The following is a 26,091-nucleotide window of genomic DNA, read 5'->3' as shown; positions in this document are numbered from 1 at the left end:
AGCTGAAGTGTTTTGCACGTATACACTGTTCAGTGTCCTCATGCCAAGCTATTGAGCTGTGGAGAACACCTGGACCTTAACGAGAGACGTGTGTCACAATGACCACAGCCTTTCTGACCCTCTTCAGAGCGGAGAGAGAGAGAGAGAGAAAGTGAGAGAGAAAAGAAAATACCACTTCTGAGTTTGACGATCTGTTGCACTCAAGTTAAAGGAAAACAGACATTTGGACTCTGGCTTTCAAGTCTCTGGTCCAGGTTGGCGCTTCTTTGGCCTCTTTTGGTGTTGCTGCTCACCCCTGAAGAGGCCACCGTGTTGTGGAGGTCCTCCAGTCCTTTTCAAAAGGAGTCTGGCGTGGGGGTGGGGGTGTCAAGGCTCCACACCATTCCAACCAAGCAGAGAGCCCCCAGCAGATAAGGAGGGAGGGGGGGACTGTTTGATAACAATACACGAAGGAGACAGAAGATTGTCAGGCCTAAGTGTTCTGAGGTCTACTCCTGGTTCAGCTGCACACAAACATTGTCTGTCCATCCGCCCCCCCCCCCCCCCCTCTTCCTCTCCTCTCCACCCCCCTCAGAGTAACTGGGTCCTCAGCCTCTGTCGCTGCCGCTGCTTAGGGGGAGGGGGTCAGGGGTGTTAACTGCTGCTGGGCCCGCCGTTCAAGAAATAAGTGGTCATTTCTCCTTTGCCCTTGACCTTCACGACTCCCCGGAACTCAAGGACGTAGTTGTAGGAGTTCAGGACCTGGTACAGGTCAGTGGTCACCTGAAGGATGAGAGAGAAAGAGAGAGAGAAGGAGGAGAGAGAGAGACAGAGAGAGAAAGAGAAAGAGAGAGAGAGAGAGAAAGAAAGAGGGAGCAGTGGGGCACCTCAGTTCTCACTTGTCAAGACAACAACTAAAGACACAGTCAGCACAGCCAGCAGCATTTCAACACAGCTGCAATTTGTTGTGACCCTGTTCTACCCATGGGGGAGAACAATTACTCTCCAGGTAAGTGGACCATGAACCAAATGTCCGTAGGTACAATGCATGCAATACTGTGTATGTGACAGTGTTAAATACAAGTGTACTAATGTACTTATATACAGTACTTAAATACTCAAAAGATGTAGCACACTGTAATAAACATACTTAATGTGTGGCCAATGATGTGTTGAGCACTTGATACAAATATGACTAATCTTAGCAGAGTTCAACATCCTGCTTGTTTATTTGTTTGTTCTCACCTGGATCCTCTCTGGCACACCTGTGCTGTCCATCCGGCTGGCCACGTTCACCGTGTTCCCCCAGATGTCGTACTGAGGCTTCCGTGCCCCGATGACCCCTGCCACCACGGGCCCCATGTTGAGACCTGTGAAGGGAATACAGTGATACTCAGGGATCATACACACATACACAGCATTTATACACACAAGAATGTACAGTATACACAAGCTGCTACACTGTACTCATATGCTAATGTCCTCACATACCCATAACTGAAAGTGATACTCAGGGAGTATTGGTAATAATACATTGCTATGCTATATGCTAGGTCACTGCATTCATGCCACATTTAAGTGCATGTAAATGTGAATATGTACTTGACTGCAATTAAAATAAATAAGAGGACCGTCTTCAACCAACTACAGGTGAGATGCAGCCAAAAAAGTAGGCTTACAAAACAAAAGCTCTGCAATCTCGACTACAGCCCATGAATTAACTCAGAAAACCTGTCAACCAGCTAAAACAGATGAATAGCTCCATGGCAACGTTCATCCTGTGCAGCTGTGCCAGCATACCGATCTTCATCTTGAAGTTGTTGAAAGAGTGCTCGTTGATGTGCTTCATCTGCTCCATCAGGCGCATGGCGTAGTCGGCCAGGGCGCGGATGTGAGAGCGGCCGGCCTTGTCGTACGTGGAGTCGTTGAGCCCCGAGGCGGCCATGTATGTGCTGCCAATGGTCTTGATTTTCTCCAGCTGACGGAACCGGTCTTCACTGATGATCTGTGAGGACGAGGGAGAGAGAGAGAGAGAAAGGGGCAGAGAGAGAGAGAGAGATGGAGGGAGAGAGAGTGGGTTGGGGAAAGAGAGAGGGGAAGAGAGAGCAGTTAAACACAAGCATTCTAGAGTCATTAGCGGCAACTTCCATATCTTACCATAGTTCTTATCGCCAACATATTCATATACATGTCTTGACTTGACCTGATGCACCATGAAATTAACCAAGACACCAACCACTCTTACCCAGTCTGGCAGAAACAGTACAGTATGTGTGGGAGGAAGGAAGCCAGATAGGAGAAAAAAGAGATAGTGCTCGGCGCTCATCACTAATAACAGAACACTGCCACCTCTCTAGAGGGTCTGGGTGTTTGCCTGTAATTGCTGCTCAGCAATATCTTCACTGATCAAAGTCATGATGACCTAATTCTCCTGGACTTCAAATTTCAGCTCATTAAGCCGAGGATATTTTATGAAGATAAACTTCATCCTTTACCTCAAAGTCAAAGATAGTGAGAAAACAGATAGATGGACAGATTCTGAGGACAAACAGACTGTCTAGACAGTAGGTTCGAAAGCGCTTTTTCAAACGAGGGGACGTCCGTACCTCGTCAAAGTCGGCGATTATCTCGTTGAGCAGCCTCAGGCACTCGACGCCCTCATTGTTGGCCTCGAGCTCCACGTAGAACTCGGAGAAGTTGCTGATGGAGGCGAACATGACGGCCACGCACTCGCACGACTGGTAGTAGAGCTCGTCGTTGCGCCGCTCCCGCTGCAGGAAGTGCGCCGCCACGTCCTTGGGCAGGATGTTGTGGAGGAGGCGACGGTTGTAGGCCTGCAGCTCCTCCATCTCCTCCTTTTCCTCAGTGGCCTGTGGGGATGAGTGCAGTCACAGTGTCACTGTGTTGTTCATCACACACACACACACACACACACACACACACACACACACACACACACACACATAAATGGTAATCGAGAATGATTGGAATGGAAGCCATTTTGGCTCTGAGAAATGGTCATACATCCATAAAATAGATTGGGAGATGGGTCAAATCAACCATACACATGGGAGGAGATGTGACCGCATTGAAAACCTGCCAACAGACAAGTGAGATACTGCCCACAGTTTTACATTCATTAGATGTTCTACAGGGGATATCTGATCCTCATTATATAATGAATAAAGGTCATCGCTGGACGCGGCCGAGTATCCATTTTTGTGTTGAATTCCTAACAAATGTGCTAAAGTTAATATCACATTTCACTGATCAATAAAGGGATCTGTAAAAAGAGCTCTTCGTAGAACATGAAGGTGAAGGAAAATAGACTGCTGCTGACCAGGTTTCCAAATAGAGCAATTCATCAAGCTTTGCTCTATCTGTGCAACAATATACCGTTATACTATTTCTAGACCTGAAATACAGTCGAGCACATTGAGGAGTCCTGATTGGATTAGGCGTTGGATGGTACCTCTGAGGTTTTGGCTGATTCGATTGGCAGACATCCTCTTCTCCTTGGACTCGGGGCATCCCCCTCTTTCCTTACTTAGCATCAGCTACTAGCCTCCGCTAATTCCATAAACAGTAATATGGTTTTTACTTTGGGTTCCTGATTTGATTTGCCTTGAGCTCACAATTCAATTATGTGAATGCCAGGACTGGTGTTTGATAAGTACAGACTTCATTTGAGGGGCGTGCAGATTGCGGAGAAGCCGTTTCAAAGGCAACTACAAAGCCCTGGCCTTTGTGTGGCTAATCAGCCCATCACGGTGTCATAGAACACAACTAGCAGGTGTAAAGTAAGGTCATACAAATTTGGAAATAGTTGAGAGAAATTAATTAGAGAGGTCCTACACATTTCACAGACAAACACACACACACACACACACACACACACACACACACACACACACACACGCACACACACACACACACACACACACACACACACCTGCAGCTTCCACAGGAAGTCCAGTCTGGCCGTAGACTCCACCTGTTGAGCGTGGAGATAAAGGGCCAGCACAAATACTGTGATGACCACTGGAGTCACAATCTTCAGCGGCACCTTGGAGTCCATCACACAACTGCCAAAGAAACACAACCGAAAAGTCTACAGCCTTTAAAACAACAAAAGCCAGCAATAGCCAGTTCAATTATATCAAGTACGGCACAAAGCCCTGAATATAACACTGTGCTTTGACAGCAGACTGTTATTTCTCAGCGGTAACCCATCCCAACAGAAGAGTAATACAGTGAAAGATTTAGTCATATGCCATAGGCACCATATTGAATTGCTGAAGGAGAACACAATGCCTTCCTCAACTTTAATTTATCTTGGGGGTATATGGTAGTGTCTGATTGTGACTTACCTTGTTCCATTGATGTGCTGACTGTTGAGAGAGAAAAACAAAGAGGAAGTAACGCTTCAGAGAGGGTTGGAGATGGGAAGCAATAGCAAGTGTTGCATCACGGAGACGCACGACACAAGTAGCCAAATCTATATTCAGAAGGGACATTCGTTACGAGCAGGCTAATGCACTGCTGAACCTTAAAAACTGAAATTGAATTGAACTGAACGTTGGCTGCGTGCATCCCTTAAATAAATGAATGTGCCTCGAAGCGAAACTAGCCATCCATATCCCTCCACTCAGGCTGCGAGAGCCAGAGGGACTGAGTGGGTCTGCGGCTGCGGAGGTCAGCTGTGGCTAAGCCCACTCAGTCATTTCCATGTGCCGCTGTTAGATAGATATTGCTTAAAAAACATGAATCAGCAAGATTAATAATCCAAAGGCGCATCCTTATTCAAGACAAAGCCCTTAAAAACACTGTGTCAAGTGCACTCTTTAAAGCACTTAGTCATAAAGCCATGAAGGTCATGCTTTTTGAAATAGTCTGTATGTTTGAAATGGCTTGTAAAAAAAAGATAAACAAGTAACAAATAACCAAGTTAATAGCTGACATTTGTATATAAAAGCTGTAGAAACACAATTTGAACTTTTAATAACTGTGCCGTCAAAAATCTCTCCCGTGTCTTATCAGAGCAGTTGTGTGCGGAGGTGTTGGGGGGGGGGGGGGGGGTTGGGGATGTGACTCACATGGCGTTGGCTATGACCAGTAGGTCCACGTTGTCGAAGAGGGTGACCTCGGGCACCTCCAGGATGAGCACGTAGAGCACCTCGATGAAGAGCATGAGGAAGAGCTTCCCAATGCTGCTCACCTGCAGGAACACGGAGCTGGCCAGCAGACTGAGCAGCACGCACGACGAGAAGTACTGCAGAGAGAGAGAGAGAGAGAGAGAGAGAGAGAGAGAGAGAGAGAGAGAGAGAGAAAGAGAGAGAGAGAGGGGAAAGGGAGAGGGAGAGAGAGAGAGATAGAGAGAGAGAGAGGAAAGGGAGAGGGAGAGGGAGAAAGAGAGAGAAAGAGAGATTGAGGAACAGAGAGAAAGAGAGATTGAGTGAGAGAGATGAAAGGAGAGAGAATGGGAGAGATGGGGAAGGGAGGTGGCAATGGGGAGATAGAGGGAGAAAGGGGCTGGGTTAATATTTCATCAGCACTGTGAAATACTTTCAATTGTCCTATTTCAACTTCCAAGCCCCTATTTCAACTTCCCAAATGCCAGCCAAGCATCAGCCAGACCCCACCCTACCTCAGGGAAGTTGCAGTTGGGTGCGCCGCTGCCACAAAAGCCCTCCAGCGTGCCCAGGGAGTAGTTGAAGGCAGAGCGGCGCACGTGGCACGCATTGACACTGCTGGGAGTCACGTTGAACTCCCGACCCAGGCACATTTTCAGGTTGGCCGTACTACAGGTGAACTGAGAGGGGGGGGGGGGGGTCAACGGAGAGAGAGAGAGAGAGAGAGAGAGAGAGAGAGAGAGAGAGAGAGAGAGAGAGAGAGAGAGAGAGAGAGAGAGAGAGAGAGAGAGAGAGAGAGAGAGAGAGAGAGAGAGAGAGATGTCAAGGAAGGTCAAAAGGTCAAGCGACACAAATCTGGCCCTTGTGTCAGGGGGGACCATTATGCAAACACATTTAGTAATATGAGGCTTGATGGAACTAGTTTGAATTTCCTCCTTGGTCAAAATTATGACAGCACTGTTATAAAGAATGCCACTGCCAACACCATCTAACATCTGTTCTTTGTGGAACATCCGGCATCCACGGAATTTAAATGAACCTCCTCTCCTCTCTACTTGGCCTCAAGCGTGAGATCATTGTCAATATGGTGATTACTGTGAGGATCAACACAAACATATTGTGCAGTGTGTTGTCTTTGGGGGGCCCACAAGTTGGTGATTAGTCAGCTGTCTGTTTGCACCAACGCACAAACAAGAAAAAAAGCTGAGGGAGCTGCTGTGACTCACAACGTTGATGAAGGCAGAGAGGAACACCAGGAGGATGGTGAAGACGCCCACTAGAGTGCTGTTCAGCCGGGACTGGACGATGTGCTTGGACATCGTCTGCAGAGGCACTGGGAAAACCTGGAGATGGTGGAGAGAGGGGTGATGATGGTGCAGATAACAAACATACTGTACATAACCCATGTGAACAGATGATGTAAACAGGCAAGTGCCATAAACATGTACACCAGTAACATGTACACCAGTAACACAAACACATAACACAAACAAGAACATGACAAACAAACATATAAAACAGACAGACAACAAAAATAAATACTTATAATATAAAACATATACATATATACATAAAACAATATATAACACGAGACATAGGTGACAACCATAACCAAACAGACCGATGAGAAACATATATAACCCTAATGACACAAAAGTTAACACAAGCTCTCCATGTCTGTCTTCCATGGTTTTGTGAATGACTAGCGGTCATGTAGTAGGATGATGTAGACCAGTAATGCACAGTTAGGTCCATAAACATTTTGATATTTCTGTAATTTTACCTCTGTACAGCACCAGAATGGGTCTGGAGCAAAGCTGTATAGACTTTAGGTTTTTTTTAAGGGGTTGAACAAAAATATTGCATTAACTGCTTAGGAATTTCAGCCATTTTTGTATAGCCTCACCCCATTTCTGAGGCTCAAAATGAAATGGACAGTTAACTGACAGTGGATCGGCCTTTTTCCTTGTTATTCCATGAAGTATTAAGCAGATAAAGGGTCTGGAGGTCATTCCAACCATTTGCATTTGGTATCTGTCCATTTAAGCTCCCCATATGTGGTTCAAAGAGGTGTTGAAGTGAAGGAGGCTATAATTATGCTGAAAAAACAAACCACATCTATCAAACTGGTAGCAGGAATTTTAGGAGGGGCTAAATCAACAATTTGGTAAATTATTAAGAATAAGAAATGCACTGTTAATCTCAGTAACATCAAAAGGCGGTAAACACATAACACAAGGAGGAGGTAAACATTATCAAAGTCTACAATCAAGAGACGCTGCATGAATACAATTACAGGGGGTTTACAACAAGGTGCAAACCACTAGTATCACTCAAGAACAGCGAGGCAAAATCAGACTTAAAAAAATAATAATTTATATATTTATTATTATATATAAGTATAAGTAAGTATATATACTCTTTTGATCCCGTGAGGAAAATTTGGTCTCTGCATTTATCCCAATCCGTGAATAAGTGAAACACACACAGTGAACACACAGTGAGGTGAAGCCCATACTAATCCCGGCGCAGTGAGCTGTCTGCAACAACAGCGGTGCTCGGGGATCAGTGAGGGGTTAGGTGCCTTGCTCAAGGGCACTTCAGCCGCGGCCCACTGGTCGGGGCTCGAACCGGCAACCCTCCAGTTACAAGTCCAGAGTGCTAACCAGTGGGCCACGGCTGCCCACACAGCTGCTTGCTGCATCTATGATGACCTGACTGGTCATCATAGATGCAGCAAGAGGATTTAGCATAATTGCCATCTTTGTAACGAGTTTTCAACACCAGCATCAACCTATCAGTGCCTATGCGAGTACTTTAATAATTACTAGCCAGCTGGTTAGGCAAAGTCTATGCATGGTACTATACAGTCCTCTGTGAGCGAGACAAAGAGCATCAAGATGGAGATCAGTCCTTTGTCTCCATGTGATCTGAGAAAAAAGTTGAAAAATGAATGTAATAAAGGAACATATTCAAGAAAAAAGGGGTTCTAAAATTCAGTGCATTGTCAGATGCAGAAAAAACAATACTAACGAGTTATCTTCTTTTTATGAGTGCCACTTGGATCCACACGAGCCCTCATACCTTGTTATGAATACTTTCATGTCATGGAAACACACATGGTCATCTTCATCAAGTGAAATACCTGATCTCAACTGAAGTAGATCACTGGGTGATTTGACACGGAATGACCCAAAAGTTTTCTCTCTGGTCCACAAACACATGTCTTTATCTAAGAAGATTCCATGGGGAATGTTTCCAAAAAGTACTTTCAGACAAAAACACTACACAAAACAAAGTAAAAGTAAGAGACAATAATGGTATTCAATTTTTTTCACAAAAAAGACAAAAACACTACGTAACTAATGGCACTTTTTAGCTGTCAGTGACAAGAGCTAGGGGGTTTGGAGATCCCGTTTTGACAAACACCCTCTTCTGACTAACGCTGGGGTACAGGTGAATGATACCCTGTCATTTCAGACAAAGACGTTCTCAGTTGTGTCTTTGTTCTGTGTGGTGTGAGTCATCCAGGCCCGTGGGGAGGGAGACAGTAAATAAAAGGTGATCAATAAAGCCCACACAGATCGTCTCTCCCAGTGTGTTTACTCTGTCAAAGCATAGAGCCAGTCTCACAATGGCCAGAATTCAGATCCCATTCAACATCTATTTTACTGTCACTTCAGCAATTATCATCTCTTCTGGGGAAGTGTGTGTGTGTGTGTGTGTGTGGGGGGGGGTGCACTGGGGTGCAAAGACCCCTCGTAGGGATTGTCTCTGCAGGTCTTGCATAAAAACAGTTCAACGAACAACTGTATATGGTTGCAGAAGTGATAATTACTATGTGCAATAAGCAATAATCAGATCACTCAGGTTATAATTACTATAACAGCAGCAGTTCTTTTGTGAGAGGCGGAGAAATATGTCTGTGTTGGTGTATGAGTGCTGATGCCAATGACCAGCCGCAGTATGTGCAAACTCACTCACCCCAAAACAAGAGTATATGGCCGAGATGAACATGACCATCATCAGGAGGACCAGACACGCCACGTAAAACCCAATCATCAGGCTCGAACTGGAACAGCAACAAAGACAAGTTAACAGTGTGGACAGTAATGAGTGAAAGAATGAAGCATGGTGAAAGAATAAAAAATAGTTAGATGTGTGTGTGTGTGTGGGGGGGGGGGGTATGTGTGTGTGTGTGTGTATCACACTGTGTGATGCTCTTGCAAGTGACAAGACGTAAAATGAACACACATCTCTGTTGACGAATGTCCTGTCCTTGCACAGACGATAGCAGCGCATTCTCCATAGCCTGTACTTACTGTGGCACGATGACGATCTGAATGAAGCAGATAAACAAGAAGACGAGGGAGGCACAGGCCACGTACGCCCCGAACCGCGAGTCCACCTGTTTGGCATACTGAAAGGCAGGAGAGAGAGAGAAAAGGGAATGAGTGAGACAAGGAGTCTATGAAAGATAGATGAAAAGTCAACCTTGAGAGGAAGAGATAGAAAACCACTGTCTGAGGTGCAGAGCCACTGGGAGACTGACACCCACATTCTCTTGATGTTGCCCAGACCAACTCAGCAGTCATGGTGAAGACAGTGTTGCAGACTCCTGATTCTGTGAGTGCATGCTAAGGTTTTACTACATTTCCCTCAGGATTAATAAAGTGTCTATCAATCTCTCCAGGTTTGTAATTCATACAGCAGTAAACTTACTTCAGTCTGAGTCACTATGAGAATGATGCGCTATTTATGAATCAGATAAAGTATGACGTCTGCACGTATTCTTTTACAAGTGGCCTTTGTTGTTTGTTTGTGTGTGTATGTGTGTGTGTGTGTGTGTGTGTTTTTTTTTTGCACGTCACATGCATTGTTGAGTGGAACACGATGACAAATTAAACTCCTCACCAGTGGCTAATCTCCGGCGCGATAAAAACCTGGTCAGATTACAGATTACACACATTAAGGCATAAAGGCTGGCAGATGACAAATGGCTCGCTAAAAGGTTACAAAAGTAAATGGAGCCGCTCCTACGTTCTAACGGACATCAAGTGTCCAATTGGAGGCACTTTGAGCGCAGGCTTAATGGAAAAGAACAAAAAGGCGTAATTAATTCTGCCTTCAATGACCGGAGACGTTCCAAACAAAGGCCTTTTGATCTGGATCCCCTAAAAAGGGCCTGTTAGCCACCAGCCAAAAAGAAGAGGCAGGGAGAAAGGGAGGCCCCCAAAGAGAAAAGAAGAGTCATGACTCTCGCCTTTCATCTCCCTCCCTCCCTCCCTCCCTCCATTCTGTGATTCCGCTCCCTTCACCTCTGCTCCCCCATGCTGGTTTTGACCTTGAGCCACTGACCCCTCTCTCTCTCTCTCTCTCTCTCTCTCTCTCTCTCTCTCTCTCTCTCTCTCTCTCTCTCTCTCTCTCTCTCTCTCTCTCTCTCTCTCTCTCTCTCTCTCTCTCTCTCTCTCTCTCTCTCTCTCTCTCTCTCTCTCTCTCTCTCTCTCTCTCTCTCTCTCTCTCTCTCTCTCTCTCTCTCTCTCTCTCTCTCTCTCTCTCTCTCTCTCTCTCTCTCTCTCTCTCTCTCTCTCTCTCTCTCTCTCTCTCTCTCTCTCTCTCTCTCTCTCTCTCTCTCTCTCTCTCTCTCTCTCTCTCTCTCTCTCTCTCTCTCTCGCGTTGTAGTGAGCGTGATTGAGAAGGGTGCCGTTAGTCGCAGGAGTGATTACTAGCAGGGCTGGGCTGGCCTTGGCTGAGTGATTGCTCTCGGGGGTGGGGGAGTGGTGGGTTGGGAGGATGCACTGGGTGGAGAAGCACTCCCAAATCATCACTGACTTCTTGACTGCAGCGTTTGCCTCCAACCGACAAAAAGACAAAGAGAGTTCAAGAGAATATGTCTCAGCAGACAGGACCCTCAGGTACCGTGTCTTGTCTGTGAGTGTGAGTGACATTTTGGGTGTGTTAGTGAAGTGTGTCAGCGCTGCCTTGAAGACAACGTTGGGGGCATAAAACACCAAGAAACATATATACACAGTCACAGCTGATCCAAAGATATGATCTCGCTCATACTGCAGAGGTTTCAAATACAGCCATTTGTTTTAACTGTTTTTATTGTGTGATTCGAGTTTTTGACTGTGAAGTGGCATGATTTTTTGGCTATGTGTGGTTCTTATTCAGTATTCAAGTTGAGTGTCAAAACAGAAAAAGAAAAGTGGAACACTGTTTACTCAGCAGATCAACCAATTTATTAAAGTGTCAGATTTGTATCAGACTACACCATTCATCCCATGCAAAAACTGCAGGTACAGGGGCAGTCGCTGCACAGCTGTAGCATACACACTCAGTGCCCGGCCTGCAGGGACCCAGGTGTCCCCAACACACTCCCCATCTCTCTCTCCCCAACTGTCTGCCCACTGTCTGTCCACTCTTCACTATCCAATTAAATAACAAGCCACCAAAATATATATAAAACTTCAAATTGCAATTACACTTAATAACAATATTGATTAATATGTGACATTTGCACTGACCTAAATGTACATACTAACTGGCATTTCCCCCAAAACTGAAAACACAGCTAAATTGACAGTAGGTGGAGAAATGAAGATGACATAAAGATGGCTGCCTAGTGCCTACCTTCTTCTCCAAGTCTGGTTCTCGGAAGGTGAGGAGGAATTTCTTGACGTGCTCGGAGCGCAGACGGTCGATGCTGCGCGCGTCGATGGCCCGGCCTAGGAACTCGTCCACCTCGTCCTCAGGGTTCAGGTTCTCCTGCGTGTGTCTGAAAATGAAATGTCTAGATAACACAAGACAACAAAACAGCACAACACACTGGTTTCGCTCTCTCGATCCTGTGCCAGATCGAGGTAAAAAAAAAAAAAACACGACGCCAGATTTGCGGGACGTCCTCGGATTACCAAAGCTACTGGCATGCACTCAGGCTACTCGGCATTCCCACCACCAGATCAGAACACGCCAAACCAAACCAAGCAAGGTGTCATGCATGTCTGATCTTTCCAATGCAATCTTATCTTACGAGTAATTATCAATGGGGATCTATCTATCTATCTATCTATCCAACACCACAAAGTACAGTAAATCCATGTGAAGATGATGTAAGATGCGTATGGGCTACGCTTTCTACTACAGCACTGAACACAGCCTTACATGAAAGGTCAAGATGGTAGCACATGATGTGATTGACCTTCAGAGTGGGCTCAGTGCCACCAATAATATTGCTATCCAGTTTGGACCAAAGGATGAAAGCCATTGCTTGCATTTTGCTGCACCCACCAATGTAATCAGTGAGCTCTGTGACCTAGATTGGCATTTTAATCAAGGCCCTTAATCAAGGCTTTGCAGTTGCCTCACAACACAACACAATACTAGTCCTTTCTTACGTATTGTGCTTTGGCTGTTGATTCCTGTTGCCCTTGACCCAGACGGAAGCCGACTCAGGAACAGACCTGGGCCTTACGTTGTCCAGAACCACTGCTGAGTCCAGCTGCTGTCAGACCAGACAGATGCTGAACAAGTGAAATGAGTTCAAAATGGAGACCAATGGTGCGAGAACCAGGAACCAGTGATGGTGGTGTGTGAGAAGGAGACATGTCCCCTGGGCTGAGCTGCCACCTGAGACTAATGCCATATAATATGTCCTTGGATGTTCTTGTTCCTAGAACCACGTTTACCCCTAGTGCCATGCAACACCAATTCTGCATTCCTCCGCAACGTCAAGTGAACAACAGCAGACAGGTGAGAGCTACGGTTGCTCTTCCATCACCATTCAGGAGAGATGGTGGGATGGTCTGTGATCGTGACTATGATGAGTGATGACACACTCCTAATAAAGTGTCCAGCATTTAACCAGCATGGACTAAAAAAAGGGATGACCAGCTACTCTTATTCCAAGAGGGTTAGGAAGAAAGGAAGAGATGAGAAGGAGAAAGAGATACATACAGAGATTTGTTTTGCTACTTACTTGTCCTTGGGATCTTCAAAGCCCTAAAGAGACAAAAAAAGAGCACAAAAGGAGAAACCACTTGATCAGGATGGCAGTTGACAAGTCGACTGTCCTCCAACATTTCTCAATAACACTTCAAAAGAACACTGGAGGTAAATGTAACAGACAGACACTTTGCTCTAAAGAAAAGAGGAGCCACAGTGCCCCCTTCTGGTGAAACAGCAGTACAACAAGGCATTAATACTGTTATTAATATGTGTAAATAACAGATTTCACTCTGATAAATGAGACACAGGACTGACAATTATCTATAAAACATTGAATCAGATTATCTTAATACAAAAACATAAAAACATTCACTACAGAATAGGTTACATACTACAGAAAATCTGCACATAGAGGAGATGTGCTATAGTTCTGAGTCACTTCCTTCTTGAAACAGCTACCATAGTGATAATACAAAGTGGTCACACTGTAAACAGAAGGTGAGGCTAACCCTCCAAGTAGTTTGCGTACTGACAGATAAGAGCCCTGTGATAAATGGGCTCCCTGCCGGCCGAGGCACTGACGCTTCGGACACCTCGTAACTCATTTCTGCTTGGTTGAAGGCAGTACCATAGGGAAGAACGAGGGAGAGAGAGAGAAAGAGGGAGGGGGAGTGTGTATGTGAGAGAGAGAGAGAGAAGGGGAGAGAGAGAGAGAGTGAGAAAGAAAGAAAAATAGAGAGGGAGAAAGAAATGGATAAAACGTGTCCCTTCAGTGCATTTTTCTTTCTCCTTCCCTCCTCAGTAAATAGAAACTGCTCAAAGTGGCAGAAGGAATGCTGGTATTTATCCCCACAATTACAGATCACCTCAATCACATTGGGCCTAGAAATTGCAGCTGTTCTGGGACATTCCTTGTCCCAGTAAATCATTTCTCAGTCTGCAGGGTAATGCCCCAAGTGCAGTCATTAATGACGGGGACAAAACACAATTAGCTAGCAGAAGCCAATTAGCATCAAACTATTACACAGATCTCAGGTCACACCCTTCAAGACCTACATCAGTGAACAAGCCAACTCTGTGGCTCTTCCGCCCATGTCAGCCTACACGAGGATGGAAAAAAATAAAAGTGGGAGCAAAAAATAAAACCAAAACAAAATAAATAAATAAACTTGAAAGAGTCACATGGGGTGGCGCGGCACAGAGTGGCTGTTGTTTTTGTGGCAAAGGGAGTTTCCCTGGGGAAGCAGGTGATGCCTCCGCATGAGCAAGCACTCACACATACGCACACAGACGCACACAGACACACACAGACACACACAGACACACACAGACACACACAGACACACACAGACACACACAGACACACAGAGCTTCTGCTTCTCCACAGCTTCTATCAAGCCTCGCACCATGAGGAACGACTTTGGTACACGTGTACGTACAAACACACGTACGACTTTGGTACACACGTACACACACACACACACACACACACACACACACACACACACACACACACACACACAAACACTTACTCACACACACACTCAGACTTTTCCACTCAGGACCTAATCACATGCAGGTCCCATAATGCTTTGGAAAGTGCTACACCTCTGACCCTGTCTAGTAACACCTGTGGGTGGTGTCAAGCCTCTTGGGGAACACTGGAACTTTACAGAAGAAGGGTGACGACAAGAAATACTGACAAAACCACACGGTAGCTTTTCTGTTCTTTCCTCTGCATTTCTCGAGAGAAAGGACTCCAAGGGACCAACACCTCATGAGTCGGTCTTCATCATGTGAGCGTTGAGAAGAGGAGGGGGGTAGTACATAAAAGCAGGGAGTTAAGGAAGGTCCCAAAGGGGTCCCGGACTGGGCCTAATTGTGGCGTCCCTTCTGCCTAATTAAAATCCCTGTGCACAGCTTCGGAGGCAATCTAACTTTTATTTAATCTGAGCAGGAATCCCCCTAGGGCCCTCAGCGTTAACAGGGAGTTAGGAGGAGAGGGAGTTAGGAGGAGAGGGAGGGAGGGAGGGAGGGAGGGAGGGAGAGAGAGAGAAAGAAAGAAAGAAGAAAGAAGGGGGAGGTGGAGAGGTGAGGGTGAACAGAAAAAAACAAGGGGAAAATCTGAAAAATGTCTAGTATAACACACGATTAAGTCCTCTTTAGACTTTGGCACTTTCAAGGTGCTGGAGTCACAGAGTCGGTGAACTAGCACTCATGCAACTTGTGGGAAGAGCAAATACACTTACTACTACTACTATGCCTCTACACTTCCTCACATTCATATAACTTCCACTTAGAATGAGTTTTATACATTTCATTAACTTCCATGCTGAGGCCATTTCAAGCAAATGATTTGTCTAGATTTGACTAGATTTGTCTAGTCAAGTCAAGTCAAGTCAAGTCAAGTTTATTTATATAGCGCATTTCATACACAGAGGTCATTCAATGTGCTTTACATAAACAAAACAAAACAATAATAACAAATAAAAGCATAGAAGGGCAATATAGTCAAAGAATAATTAAAAGGTAAAGATCACTAGCAGGGTTTTACTAGCAGGTTTTTCACCTGGGACCTGAGAGGACGAGAAGGTGTGTACTGCTGAAGCATGTCTGACAAGTATTTAGGTCCTGCTCCATTTACTGATTTATAAACAAGCAATAGTGCTTTAAAGTCAATTCTGTGACTTACTGGAAGCCAGTACAAGGACTTAAGAATTGGAGTAATGTCTATCTGTGTGGGTGGTGTGTGCGTGTTGTGTGTGTTTGTGTGTGTGTGGTGTGTACGTGTATGTGTGCGAGTGTGTGTGTGTGGTGTGTACGTGTATGTGTGCGTGTGTGTGTTGCATTTTTGCTTTGCAGCTACGTGTCAATCTGCTTGTTGCTCACCATCCTCTTCATCTCCTTGGAGACCTGGTTGCTGCCCAGGTGGTTGTAGAAGGGCCGGTCGGTCCAGTGTGCTGTGTTGTGGGAGACCGAGTTGGTCCGCTGCCGGTTCATCTTGGCTATCATGGCCTTCTCTTCTTTCTATGGCACACACAAGCAGACGGACATCACACTATAGCCATCAGAGTGACAAACGTTGCAAACCCACAACGCTGACACGCACAAAAATGTGCAAAAATATCTACACAGATGGGCCGGGTAAGGGATGCCAGCGGAATGGAAAGTGGTATTTTGATCTTTAAAGCCTCCCAAAAATGGAATGGAATGACAAGAAAATGGTTAAAAGGATTTAAAAGAAATCTCAGAGAAAATAAACTAACTTCAGAAAAGATGGGGGGGGGGGGGGGGGGGGGGGGGGAGTTGAGCTTATTCGTGGTGCCCATGGATGCCCATGCACACTGAGGCAAGGTGAAGGAAAAGCAACAGTGTTGAAATTGTAGCGCCGCATTCAAAGGAGGCCAGGTTGTTTATAAATGGATGCCAGGACAGCATGAAGTGGATTTCTGTCAGTTATTCTAAAATAAGCAGGACCGGCCACAGAGGCAGGTGCCGTTAGTGAGGCATGGAGGGAGAGAGAGAGAGAGAGAGAGAGAGAGAGAGAGAGAGAGAGAGAGAGAGAGAGAGAGAGAGAGAGAGACACAGACACAGAGAGAGAGAGAGAAAGAGAAAGAAAGAGAGAAAGAGAGATGGTTCCTGAGTGAAAAGTTCTCCCCAGAAAGGGTCACTTTTCACAGAGCAGAATGGAGTTAGTCTGAAATGAGACATTGTTAACAGAAGCAAACTGGTATTTCTTTCCATAAGACTTAATACTTTTGAGGGTAGAACATTTTTGAATGTGTGTGTGTGTGTGTGTGTGTGTGGTTATTTCACCCTTTTCTGACTGCAGCCCACTATGAGGTAGGTTTCGATGTTGTGCTTCTTCAGGTAGACGTTCCTCTCTCCCCCATATCCCGGCTCCACATCATAGTCTCCATTCAGGTAGTTTAGCGTGGCTTTGGTGATATGGATCCGTCTGTGAGGAACATGGAGAACACACACACACACACACACACACACACACACACACACACACACACACACAATACATTTCATAATCTAATGGGACAGCAACAGCTGTTTTTAAACTCCTTTTTTGATCCAACATACGACTGACAATAAGTAACATCAAACATTTTACTTGAGAGTGTCGTATTGAAAGGTATATAATACAGAATAAAAAATTATATACAAATATGGATAAAATAAAAAAATTTCACAAAATGAGAATGTCTGAATCTATTATGCATTAAATTTTAATTCATGCATAATACCTCCAGACATTGTCAAAAGTTATTTTTTTTAAAACATTGTTTCCCCCGTTTACACTTGTTTGACACATTTCACATTTTTGGTGTCCCCAGTGAACCAATGCGAGCAGCTGTTTATGGCGTTTGCAGGAGTGATTACCCACCCAGCTTTGCCTCCAGCCTCCATGTGATTGGCCAGCGTGACGTCATTGGACCACACGTCAAACTGCCACTTGCGTAGGCCCAGCACCCCGCAGTGCACACGACCACTGTGGATGCCCACCCGCATGTTCACATTCACACCAGTCACCTCCCGCACCAACCTGGGCATAACACACACACACACACACACTTCAATACATATTTACATACTGTATAAGGATACACAAACAGACACATTGTGACGTGATTTATTACTATTTACATATGCCCGACACATCCATTATCATCAGTATCATTTATACATATTCCCCTGAAATGCAAACAACATTAATGAAGCCCTTCATCCAAATAGATGGTATACCTCTTCATCAACAGACAAATTCCGGTCGACTGAGAGGAAACGGTATGTCGCAATAAAAAGCAGACACACACAAGCACACACGCCTCTCGTTCCTCACCTCCGAGCAGTGACCCCGTGCCCTCCACCATCCCCAGTAATCTCTGCTCCTCTGACCGAGCATTTTCCAGCGGCCCGCTTGTTTGGGAGGCCCTTAGTAAAGTGGCGAGCATTCCCAGACAATGCCGCAATCCCGCAGATTTCATTATGACGCAGGCCCCATCAGCTTGGGCTTGCACAAATTGCTCGTGAGATGTCAAATTTCCTGACCAGGACACGCAGCGCATACCGAGACATTTCCTTGACCTGTCAACAGCTTAGTGGACGAGATGTGAGGTAATGAGGACCCTAAATGTGGTACCAATTTTCACTTCCACTAAAGCTCAGACACTGACCAGAGCACAGCTCTCAGCGTCAGACTTAGGAGAGTTGACGGCCATAGCACGGTTATTTAAAAACATCAAGGTGGGGATCACATTGGCCAGGGGCAAGTGGCAAGTGGCAGCAGCAAGCATAACGCAATGCTCAGACCATAATAAGGTCTATCTCGTTCCTAAGTAACACAAATGGTTTGCCTAAACTACGTTCGCGTTGCGCTTTCAAAGTTGAACCAAGTTCAACGCTCAGCTTGTTCATTCGCTACCGCCGTCGTTTTGCTGCTGAACCATAGAGAACAATAGGAAACCTGGAGCTTTCTGCTGGCCAGTGTGATCCCTGAAGGAAATCAACTGCACACATTACATTGCCCACCACTGTATGACCATGCTAACAGACCACAATGTGCAATTCTTCCAAACCTATTAATCATGGAAGGCATGGAGGCTTGAAAATAACAGGCAACATGTTGTATGCAACGCGATGCATCAGGGTATTTATTTTTAGTCATTGCCATTTCCTTGTTGCCCTTAGAAGAGTGGAATGACTAGTTTCCAAGGGCAACAAGGAAATGGCAATGACTAAAAATGCCCTAGCGTGTCGTGTGTGAGTGTTTTAGATTTGACTCTTTACCTTTTATCTTGTATCATATGCATCTAACCAAAATGGTTTTAGGCAAAACACTGGCTGTCTGTCTGTCTGTCTGTCTGTCTGTCTGTCTAGAGGTGCTGCGTGTTAGTGGGTGGTGCTGTGTGTGTGGTGTGTGGATGGCTGCGTGGGTGGGTGGTGCTGTGTGTGTGGTGTGTGGATGGCTGCGTGGGTGGGTGGCATTACGCCTCCAGGCTGCTAGCATTATGACCGGTGTGTTGTAATGCACGGTTATGGGGAGTGATGAGTGCTGGTGTGGTGTGGTGAGATGTGAGAGTTTGGACCCGGCACAGTTCCTGTCCTTCCTGTCAGAGTGGAGGGGAGAGGGGAGAGGGGTGAGAGGAGAGAGGAGAGAGGAGAGAGGAGAGAGGGGTGAGAGGAGAGAGATGGGAGAGGAGAGAGAGGAGAGAGGGGTGAGAGGAAAGAGGAGAGAGGGGTGAGAGGAGAGAGGAGAGAGGGGAGAGGAGAGAGAGAGGGGAGAGGGGAGAGGAGAGAGGAGAGAGAGAGGGGAGAGGAGAGAGGAGAGAGGGGAGAGGGGAGAGGAGAGAGGAGAGAGAGAGGAGAGAGGGGAGAGGAGAGAGGAGAGAGGTGAGAGGAGAGAGGGGAGAGGAGAGAGGACAGAGGAGAGGGGTGAGAGGACAGAGGAGAGGGGTGAGAGGAGAGAGGAGAGAGGAGAGAGGTGAGAGGAGAGAGGAGAGAGGAAAGAGGAGAGAGGAGAGAGGGGTGAGAGGAGAGAGGGGAGAGGAGAGAGGAGAGAGAGAGGGGAGAGGAGAGAGGAGAGAGGGAGAGGGGAGAGGGGAGAGGAGAGAGGAGAGAGGTGAGAGGAGAGAGGAGAGAGGAGAGAGGGGTGAGAGGGGTGAGAGAAGAGGGGTGAGAGGAGAGAGGAGAGAGGAGAGGGGTGAGAGGAGAGAGGAGAGAGGAGAGAGGAGAGAGGGGGAGAGGAGAGAGGAGAGAGGAGAGAGGAGAGAGGAGAGAGGGGGAGAGGAGAGAGGAGAGAGGAGAGAGGAGAGAAGAGAGGGGAGAGGAGAGCTGCTGCTGTTGTTGTTGTTGTTGTTGTTGTTGTTGTGAGGGCTGATGGCAGCTACCCAAGAACTCAGACAGGGTGGCCAGCAGAGCAGAACCCATTTAACTAAGCCCCTTTCAAAACAAACAAACAGACAGACAAACAAACAACTAACAACAAAAAACAAAACAGGCAAACGAATAAACTAGCAAAAAAAAACAAGTTTCAGGGAGTGCGATTACTATTTCTGAGGTCCTTAAAGGTATAAAGTCCTTTCTAATAGGAAATTGCAAAACTGATGTGTAGCAATAGGGATAGAGTCAAAGATATCAACAATCAAAACCAAATTCAAAGAATTTGATCTTTTTGGCTAGAGTACCACTAAGTTAATCATATACATGGAAAATAATATTGACGCTGCCGAGTTTTAAAACTCATTTCATTTCATTCATAATTCAAATACAGTGTGTGTGTGTGTGTGTGTGTGTGTGTGTGTGTGTGTGTGTGTGTGCTATGAACATTTACAATTCAAACATTCTGAATATCTGTTTAAGAATTAGAGACACGCATATCTTTGCTACAAGACATGACATTACACAGAAGTGTGTTTGACGTCGGTTGACATATGGTTGACATTGAGACAAGTATAGTATAGCCTGGTGTAACAGCGTATGCAACATATTATATTATGCTAAGCAAAAGACTAGCCCTTGCATAAACTGTATACTACTACAATACTATTCTGCCTACTAATGTTCACAATGTCTAATACGAATTTATGTCATGTTTCAAACAAGTCTCACAAGTCTCATGTAGTGAATGATCCTGGTTGTATACTTTAAGTCAATGGCTAAGTGTCTGAGAGGGTTTAAACTGGGATATTTCATGCCATACATAATAGTTGGAAGTCCTCGGTCATTGTTTTGGACTGAACACTGCTGAAGTTAAGTGTAGGTTTTACAAGTTTACGTTTCTGCTGGGTTTGTTGGATCATTTGTCACATGTGCATTTATGTTTGATTATAGGCAATTCTTAACAAGGAAATGTAGATTTCATTACATAACTGCTGTGATAAAAGTCTCTTGTTGATAACTTCATGAAGGTGAGCAACACAAACTCAAGGCAAGACACCCACACAAGAAGTGTTTGCACTTTTCTAGATACCTAAATCGCTTTTCAGTGAGGGGAGGAAACTCACTACAACCAGCACCACAACACAACACAAAAGCAGCACTTTAAAAAGGCACGACTGTTCTTATGGTTGATACTCACGAGATGGCCTCGATCATGTCCACCCCCATCTCCACACAGCAGTGAGCATGGTCAGCACGCGCCTCCGGTAGACCGGACACGCAGTAGTAGCAGTCGCCCAGGATTTTAATGCGCAGGCAGTGGTTCTCCTGGGGAGACAGGAGCAAGGCATCTCCATCAGCCTATTTCTGGAGCAAGTCATGCTTAACACAAGATAACCAGGGAAAAGGAAAAAAACATACTTTTATACTACTGAATGTACTCTACTCAAAGTGAATCTGCATAATACTGGTTGATCTGTACTATGCAATAAACAGGCAGCTTTGCTATAGTATCTATGCAGTATGGTTAAATACATTGCTCTACCATATCACAGTTAAAGCTGCAGTTGGTAAATCTGACAGATTGAGGGGAATTTTTTGAATGTTTACATCTCTCATGCCCCTCCCTCACTACCATCGAGCACCCTCTCATTGAGTTTGTGCTCGTCAGTGCGCACCAAACTGTACCAGACTGATTGACAGTCAGATCTCACACAGTCCTGCTCTAATTGGACCAGAAGAACCGGGAGCTGTGGAGTTTTGCAAAACAAATAACAGGCTCTAGGTTGAGGTAGAAGTGGCTGATTTATGTTGTTCTGTCGGAGCATAGTGTCGATTTCAGTGAATATGATCAAAAAAATCTTGCCAACTGCAGCTTTAAGGATAAATGAAAAAGCACCAAACCAAAAAATCTATTTTATTTTCTGCTGCAAGCATTACTTGACATGTACTGTAATTCCTAAATGATACTTGTCTGACTCCCATAATCAAATAATGTTTCATAATTATTGTTGTTGTCAACTACAAAGTGAGTATTAACCACACAAGAGCTTCACCGTACTTTTCCGTTCAGTACAGTTTAAACTGTGCCCCACCTGTTTACCTCTTATCGTTCTTGTGTTTTACCTGAAATACATCTGTGGCTGTGTGAGTGACAGCAGATTGGTATCCATGTGAAGTGTGCGAGCACGAGGACACAAAACCTCCATGTGAAGTGTGCGTGTGCACGAGGACACAAAACCTCTCAGTGTAAATCCTCATTACTCCATCAGAGAGATGCTCTGATGTGTTGGATTGGTCTGCCTCTTTTCAGAAATGTCCTTCACAATATTTGTTATGAAATACCTTTTGAGCTTGGTTGTGATTCTCCGCAGTTTATCACAATGACATAATACCTGGATGGAAAAAACTGAGCCGTTACCTCCTAATTTGGAGAGTATTGAGTGGAACCAATGAGGAAAACCAGTCTAGTCGTGCTTTATACTGAGGGCCATTTTTAGTATTAGTTCGATGCCTCCGTTTGAGAAGGAACTGGCCTCTCTATACCCATTGGGGAGTAATTAAGACTTTATATGCCTTCAGTTCCACAAATCCGAGATTCCTCAGCCTTAAAAGGAAACATGTCTGTGGCCTGACAGTGGCGTTGTTGGGTTGTGCTCTCCGGTATTGTCTGTACTGACGGGTGATATGTGGCCTCCAAACTGTGCCACAACCAGCCACATGAAATCGCAAAGAGCTTAGCTGTTCTAATATAGAAAATATAATAATAATAAAAACATTCACATATGAGATCCCAGGGAATATTTAACCCCCCAAAAAATCCAAAAACATGTTTTGTCGTAACCCAGTTGAGGCGAGGATTACTCATGATTTATGTAATGTGTTTGTGTAACAGTCACATACCATATTTCACTCTAAATCAGAGAGGCTCGTTTTGCTGTTAGCTGGCGAAGGAATTTCAAGCATGTCATGTAGAGGTCAAAGGTCGGGATTGGGAGCAAAGTGCCGGAACGGCTCTAACTAAGATGTTGTAACACTCTGTAAGACAGCTGGTTTCAGGTGTTTTATATCATTCTCAACCGTAATGTCAAAAGAACTTGTCTGCACACTTTAACCCATTCACGCCTGATGCTGCACGACGCAACATTTTATCTCCCGCCGGTTGCTGCATAGCGCAACATTGAATCTCCCGCTGGTTGCTGCGTAGCGCAGCATGCTTTTTATTTCATGTTTCTAGGTATACAGAGGCTTAGATATTAAATTTGCTAGACGTTGACAAGTTTTAGCATTTTTTCAGAAAACCCTCAGGAAATAAGGTTATTTAGTCTAGAATGCCATAGGATTTTATAGGCGTTTTTAGCAGGCATTTTAGGAGTAAATGGGTTAATCCATGCTAGATTCTTTAATAAAAGGACAAGCTTTCAGCCATCCAACCATAATCAGGGCATATTAAACAAACATTTCACATCAACACCAATTCAAATGTGGTTTCAGGCAATTAAGTCAATGGATATCTTTCTCAACCACCTTCAATCCTTGAACATGTCAGCCAACTGCATTAGGAATCAACGCCAATAATGAACTAATGATATAACAATATAAATGCCTGCATATAAGGTCAGGGAAACCAGTGTGTGTTTGTAAAGTTTGGCAGAGTGAAATATTCATTAGCACAAACAAACCTAACAGTTTCCTGACAGCATACAATCTGTATCTGCATATGCAAGCACGTGCTAGAAAACAAATACCGGCCAGAGTACATATTCTCAAAGAAAGAAATTGAATATGACATAAATACCCATTGCCGTACAAAATGTTTACAAAATTGACTATACTATAAATCTATTGCTATGTTTTTAATAGAAAAACGATGAATGAAATACACCGAAAAACGAGCTCAACTTGGCAAGGTACATAAGAACCTTGTGCCTTCGCTCCTCACACATCACTGATCTCCAGCTATGGGCGCAGGACCCTCATACTTCCTGCAAAACACAGCATTTAGCTGACAGCAAAGGGCACACAAGGTCATGGTCTAAGAGGATAACACTGAGAAAAAAACACCACCACTGGGGGTTAGAGGTGGGGTGGGGAGGGGGGGAGGCTAAATCTCAGTGCTGCTGGTCACCTGCCAGTCCATAACTAGGCCTCTAGGCCTACTTCAGACTCGTGAATGGACAGTGCGGTTGCCAGAAGAGCCAGAGACAATCCTTTCACATTAATTCCAGTGACAACCACTTCCCAACAAACCAATATCCCAGACAATAACTAAACAATGCTCCATTCAACGCCATTATATCCTGCCTTCAGACAATACCATTTATTCCTCCTCAGTTAAGTGTATACAAATGTCATCCAGATAGACAGACTGACAGAAAGCTTTAGAATAACACACAGGATCACAAGTCTATTAGCAGCTCCAGACTGTACTGTGATGCTGTAAGGGAAAGCCATTATGATTATGATTTCTAAGTGGGTGGGTGATTGCTATTAGCTCAGGTTGCTATGATGTTGGTCCGCGGGTCACGATGCTGATTGAACACAGTGCCATGCCTATAAATGGAGTCCGGCAAACAAGTGGGAACATTTAATGGGAACCATTTGGGACCAGAACCATGATGCGGGGGTATCTGTGTGTCTTTGTGTGTGTGTGTGTGTGTGTGTGTGTGTGTGTGTGTGTGTGTGTGTGTGTGGGAGGAAAAGCAATGCTTGCTGAGGGATAAGTGGTTGACTGTGACATTTTCACAGAGGGTAGAATATGGCGTGAAATATGTAAAGCAACAAATTAAGTGCCTTTGTTTTTTTTTTGCATTTTTTTTTTTGCTACTCCTACCAATGTTTTATCTCACCTTGGAGAAATTCAAGGAATTTAGCTGATAAGAGACAACAGCCTGATGATGATGAGGAGGATCTCATGTGAACATGGTGAGCGTGTGTGTGTGTGTGTGTGTGTGTGTGTGTGTGTTTGCGTGAGTGTGTGTGTGTTTGTGTGTTTGCGTGTGTGTGTGTGTGTGTGTGTGTGAGAGTGTGTTTAGAGGAGGATGGACCCCCTGGGCAGGACACAGGTCTGCCCCACGCTCTGTCTCATGATAGCCACCTGAATGTCAACTCCAGCACATGGCTCTGTTTAAACCCTGATGCTCACAATGGACCCTATTGTTATTGTTGCACCACTGAGGCGATGTGTGTGTGTGTTTGTGTGTGTGTGTGTGTGTGTGTGTGTGTGTGTATGAGAGAGAGAGAGAGAGAGAGGGAGAGAGATCCATACAAAGTCAGAGTGTGTGGGTGTGTGCGATAACAGAGATACAGATACTAATGGTCTGGTTTGTGTCACTGCATGACATACATACGCACATATAAACGCACATTAACTCATCACACTTTCCTATGCTTTTATAATTCAAAACAGATGTGTGTGACGGACATCTTTCCATGTGTCTGTGAGTTTGTCAGGGACAAAACCAGCTGAAATGCACTCATACAAACGGAGACAAAACAACAGACAGACACAGACACTCACACACATACACTCTGTCTCCGTCTCATTCTCTACACATTCTGGAGATAATGAGGAAGATTACAGGGCTGTGATCATCACACAAACAAACAAAACAAACCGCTATTTCAATTAGCAGCAAACTAACACAAACCAACAGCATTTGGGAGATGCCAGGCCTGTTTCCCGGGAGGTCGACCCGAACCGTCGCAAACCTGCTCAGAGCCGAGCAAAACCAAACGAGACCCCCCCCCCCCCCCTCCCAGCCAGCAGAGAAGAGAGAGAGGGGGAAAAGAAACAGCAAAGAAGATGGTGTTGCGTTATTAAGGCATAATTTAAGTCCATTTCCCAGCACACTCTTGTTTTTGGCACAACAACAACAACAACCGTGGCTCGTTGGGGAGGTGTTTCCGTTGCCCTGGCGACGCGCAGGCGGCGGAGGCCTTTTGTGTTGGGTTGGTGTATACTCACCGCCGCCAGCTTGTCGAAGCGGGCGAAGAGTTCGTTGAGCGTCATGACGAGCTCCTGTGCTGTGCATTGGGAGGCCAGGCTGGTGAAGCCCTCGATGTCAGCAAACAGGATGCTGCACACACAGACAGACGCAAGAGAGAGAGAGAGAGAAAAAGAAAAAGAGAGAGAGAGAGAGAG

The 26,091-nt window shown here is 45.2% G+C and overlaps 1 protein-coding gene across 1 annotated transcript in view; it reads right to left on the bottom strand.

Moving 5' to 3' along the window:
- Positions 1-633: 633 nt before the first annotated feature.
- Positions 634-26,091, bottom strand: part of adcy5 (adenylate cyclase 5) — a 79,120-nt gene continuing 53,662 nt past the window's right edge. The window contains exons 4-21 of the mRNA XM_076264019.1: positions 25,915-26,026; positions 21,148-21,275; positions 17,455-17,613; positions 16,875-17,016; positions 15,948-16,085; positions 13,090-13,112; positions 11,745-11,889; positions 9,434-9,531; positions 9,096-9,183; positions 6,338-6,454; positions 5,627-5,791; positions 5,076-5,251; positions 4,350-4,370; positions 3,932-4,064; positions 2,586-2,849; positions 1,780-1,984; positions 1,225-1,349; positions 634-762 (exon numbers count right to left, since the gene is read on the bottom strand). Of these exons, the coding sequence (XP_076120134.1) occupies positions 634-762; positions 1,225-1,349; positions 1,780-1,984; positions 2,586-2,849; positions 3,932-4,064; positions 4,350-4,370; positions 5,076-5,251; positions 5,627-5,791; positions 6,338-6,454; positions 9,096-9,183; positions 9,434-9,531; positions 11,745-11,889; positions 13,090-13,112; positions 15,948-16,085; positions 16,875-17,016; positions 17,455-17,613; positions 21,148-21,275; positions 25,915-26,026 (2,368 nt within the window). The remainder of the gene's footprint in view (positions 763-1,224; positions 1,350-1,779; positions 1,985-2,585; positions 2,850-3,931; positions 4,065-4,349; positions 4,371-5,075; positions 5,252-5,626; positions 5,792-6,337; positions 6,455-9,095; positions 9,184-9,433; positions 9,532-11,744; positions 11,890-13,089; positions 13,113-15,947; positions 16,086-16,874; positions 17,017-17,454; positions 17,614-21,147; positions 21,276-25,914; positions 26,027-26,091) is intronic.

This window comes from Alosa pseudoharengus, unplaced genomic scaffold (assembly GCF_046254945.1).
Source record: "Alosa pseudoharengus isolate Yale_2024_CS ecotype anadromous, Long Island Sound unplaced genomic scaffold, YU_APseudo_1.1 YU_APseudo_1.1_scf_3, whole genome shotgun sequence".
NCBI classification, from domain to species: Eukaryota; Metazoa; Chordata; class Actinopteri; order Clupeiformes; family Clupeidae; genus Alosa; species Alosa pseudoharengus.
This window is presented reverse-complemented; position numbering and strand designations above follow the sequence as displayed.